The following is a 2,214-nucleotide window of genomic DNA, read 5'->3' as shown; positions in this document are numbered from 1 at the left end:
TATGTTTGTGTAATATCGGTAAATATCGGTTATCGGCCATAACACCAATAATTATATCGGATATCGATATCGGCTGAAATTTTTATATTGGTGCATCCCTACTGTTTTTGATCGATAGCAGTTTTTATTTGTTCCATAAATTCCATAAGAGCCATTGATGTGGAATTTTTTAGCTCTRAACCCATACTGACTACTAATGACTATTATGTTTTTCGATAATTTGATCTAGAAAACTGTGGTAACAAGGATATTGGTCTGTAATTTTTGAACACGTTTCTCACCATTTTTAAAAAGAGGAATTACCTTGGCTGTTTTCATATTGTCAGGAAATGTACCAGTTGAAAATGATAAATTACAGATTTATGTAAACGGTTCAATCACAKAATTCATTATATCTTTTACAAGCATCATGTCCATGTCTACCCAGTCTCTAGATCTTTTGTCAGCAAGATTTCTTACAATACTCAATATTTCTTCTTTGTCAGTTTCATAAAGAAAAATACTGTTGGTACAATCCATAACTGTGTGACTCACAATTTTATCTACTTTTTGTATTTTTGCTGCAAGACTTGGACCAACATTTACAAAATAATTATTAAAACCATCCACAATTTCATTCTGGTCATAAATTTCATTACCATCCTTTATAAAATACTGTGGAATAAAACAAAACTGACTTTTTAATGTGAACGACCATGGAAAAAAATATTTAAAAAAATCTGGGTTTAAGCAAAAAAATCTGAATTGAGCATTAAGACCTGCAAAAGCACTTTGGCTAACAATGTTGTGCTTTATAAATAAAGTTGTACTGTATAACCTGAACATAATCTTAGATTCAAAGTTAGATCATTGATCTGATCAAAAATTACTTGTATTTCTTCAAAATTAGGTATTTTAATAAGCTGTCTACAACAGGTTAGATACTATTTGCTCATTAGCTTTCCACAGGACCTTCATGTGAATGAAACTGTCAGATGATTTGTCAAACAAGATAAATATAGATAACTATGTTTTTCTTTAGAAGAAAACCTTCAATTCGTGGTGAGGAACTCACAATGTGTCATCAGAGATTAATAAAACCGACCCTACAGATACTGAAAGTTAAAGTCCTGTCCCTGTAGCTCACCTTGAAGTATGAGAAGATGGTCCTGATGTCTTCTTCAAAACCCATGTCGATCATCCTGTCCGCTTCATCAAGAGCCAAGTAGCGACAAATATCCAGACTGACCATCTTCTTCTGCAGCAAGTCCATCAGTCTTCCAGGGGTGGCAACCATCATGTGGACACCACTAGAGCAAGGAAGACATAAACAAAAATAAAATAAAATAAAAAAACTTCTCAGCAGAGCCTGTGATGCTGCTTCAGTTTCCTGTTTCAAGACAATAAGGAGTACTCACTGTTTYACCACCTCCATCTGCTCCTTCACAGACATCCCTCCGATGCAGAGGGCGGTGCGCAGCTGAGGAGCTCCTTCCTCCTCCAGCAGCTTGCAGTAATACTCGATGATGCCGTGGGTCTGCCTCGCCAACTCTCGCTACGGTTAAAATCAAATCACAACATTGTTTTTTCTATGAATAAAAGYTTATTAAGTCACTCTGAATTTCACTTTAATTTTCTTCAGGACGTCCAAACAGCTCAATAACCTAGATACCTCATATGACCCCCGCACACACGCAAAGCACCCACGCACCAGAACTCGCATTCGGGTTGTGGCTGTTTAAGATGTTCTGGTGTTTATATGAGAAGTGACTTTGAAATTATTTAAAATATTTTGTTGATGGAAAAAACAAAACAAACAAAGAAAAACCTGATCTGTTCTCTGTAGTCTAACCACATTCACATGCATGATGTCATTATGCACTAACCTGTCCAGGAAGTTGTACTGTAGATGTTTTACAAATCTAGAAATGATGCAGAGACTGTTTTGAGTAGAAGCTGTTTGGGGTGGAGGTAATGAACATGCAGATGGGGCTGTCGGACTATTAGTTGGTGTGGGTCAGATAGGACAACAATTGAGACAAATTTCATCAAGTCCTCATCATGTTTATGGATGTACAGGCTTGAAATAACAATTTTCAGTCACGTGTTTTGATTATTTTGCCTATTGCAGTTGCATAAAAACACATAATATCATGAAATGATATCCCTTCATCAGAACTAAACAAAACTTTTACAAAGTGTAACCCCAAAGTACCATAATTGATAAAGTTGGAG

At 35.8% G+C, this 2,214-nt stretch overlaps 1 protein-coding gene across 1 annotated transcript in view; it reads right to left on the bottom strand.

Moving 5' to 3' along the window:
* Positions 1-2,214, bottom strand: part of ddx41 (DEAD (Asp-Glu-Ala-Asp) box polypeptide 41) — a 19,900-nt gene that overhangs the window by 9,847 nt on the left and 7,839 nt on the right. The window contains exons 9-10 of the mRNA XM_014006093.1: positions 1,398-1,534; positions 1,127-1,289 (exon numbers count right to left, since the gene is read on the bottom strand). Coding sequence (XP_013861547.1) covers positions 1,127-1,289; positions 1,398-1,534 — 300 coding nt within the window. The remainder of the gene's footprint in view (positions 1-1,126; positions 1,290-1,397; positions 1,535-2,214) is intronic.

This window comes from Austrofundulus limnaeus, unplaced genomic scaffold (genome assembly GCF_001266775.1).
Source record: "Austrofundulus limnaeus strain Quisiro unplaced genomic scaffold, Austrofundulus_limnaeus-1.0 Scaffold34, whole genome shotgun sequence".
Lineage (NCBI taxonomy): Eukaryota > Metazoa > Chordata > Actinopteri > Cyprinodontiformes > Rivulidae > Austrofundulus > Austrofundulus limnaeus.
The sequence above is the reverse complement of the archived record's forward strand: the minus strand, read 5'-3'. Positions and strand labels throughout refer to the sequence as shown.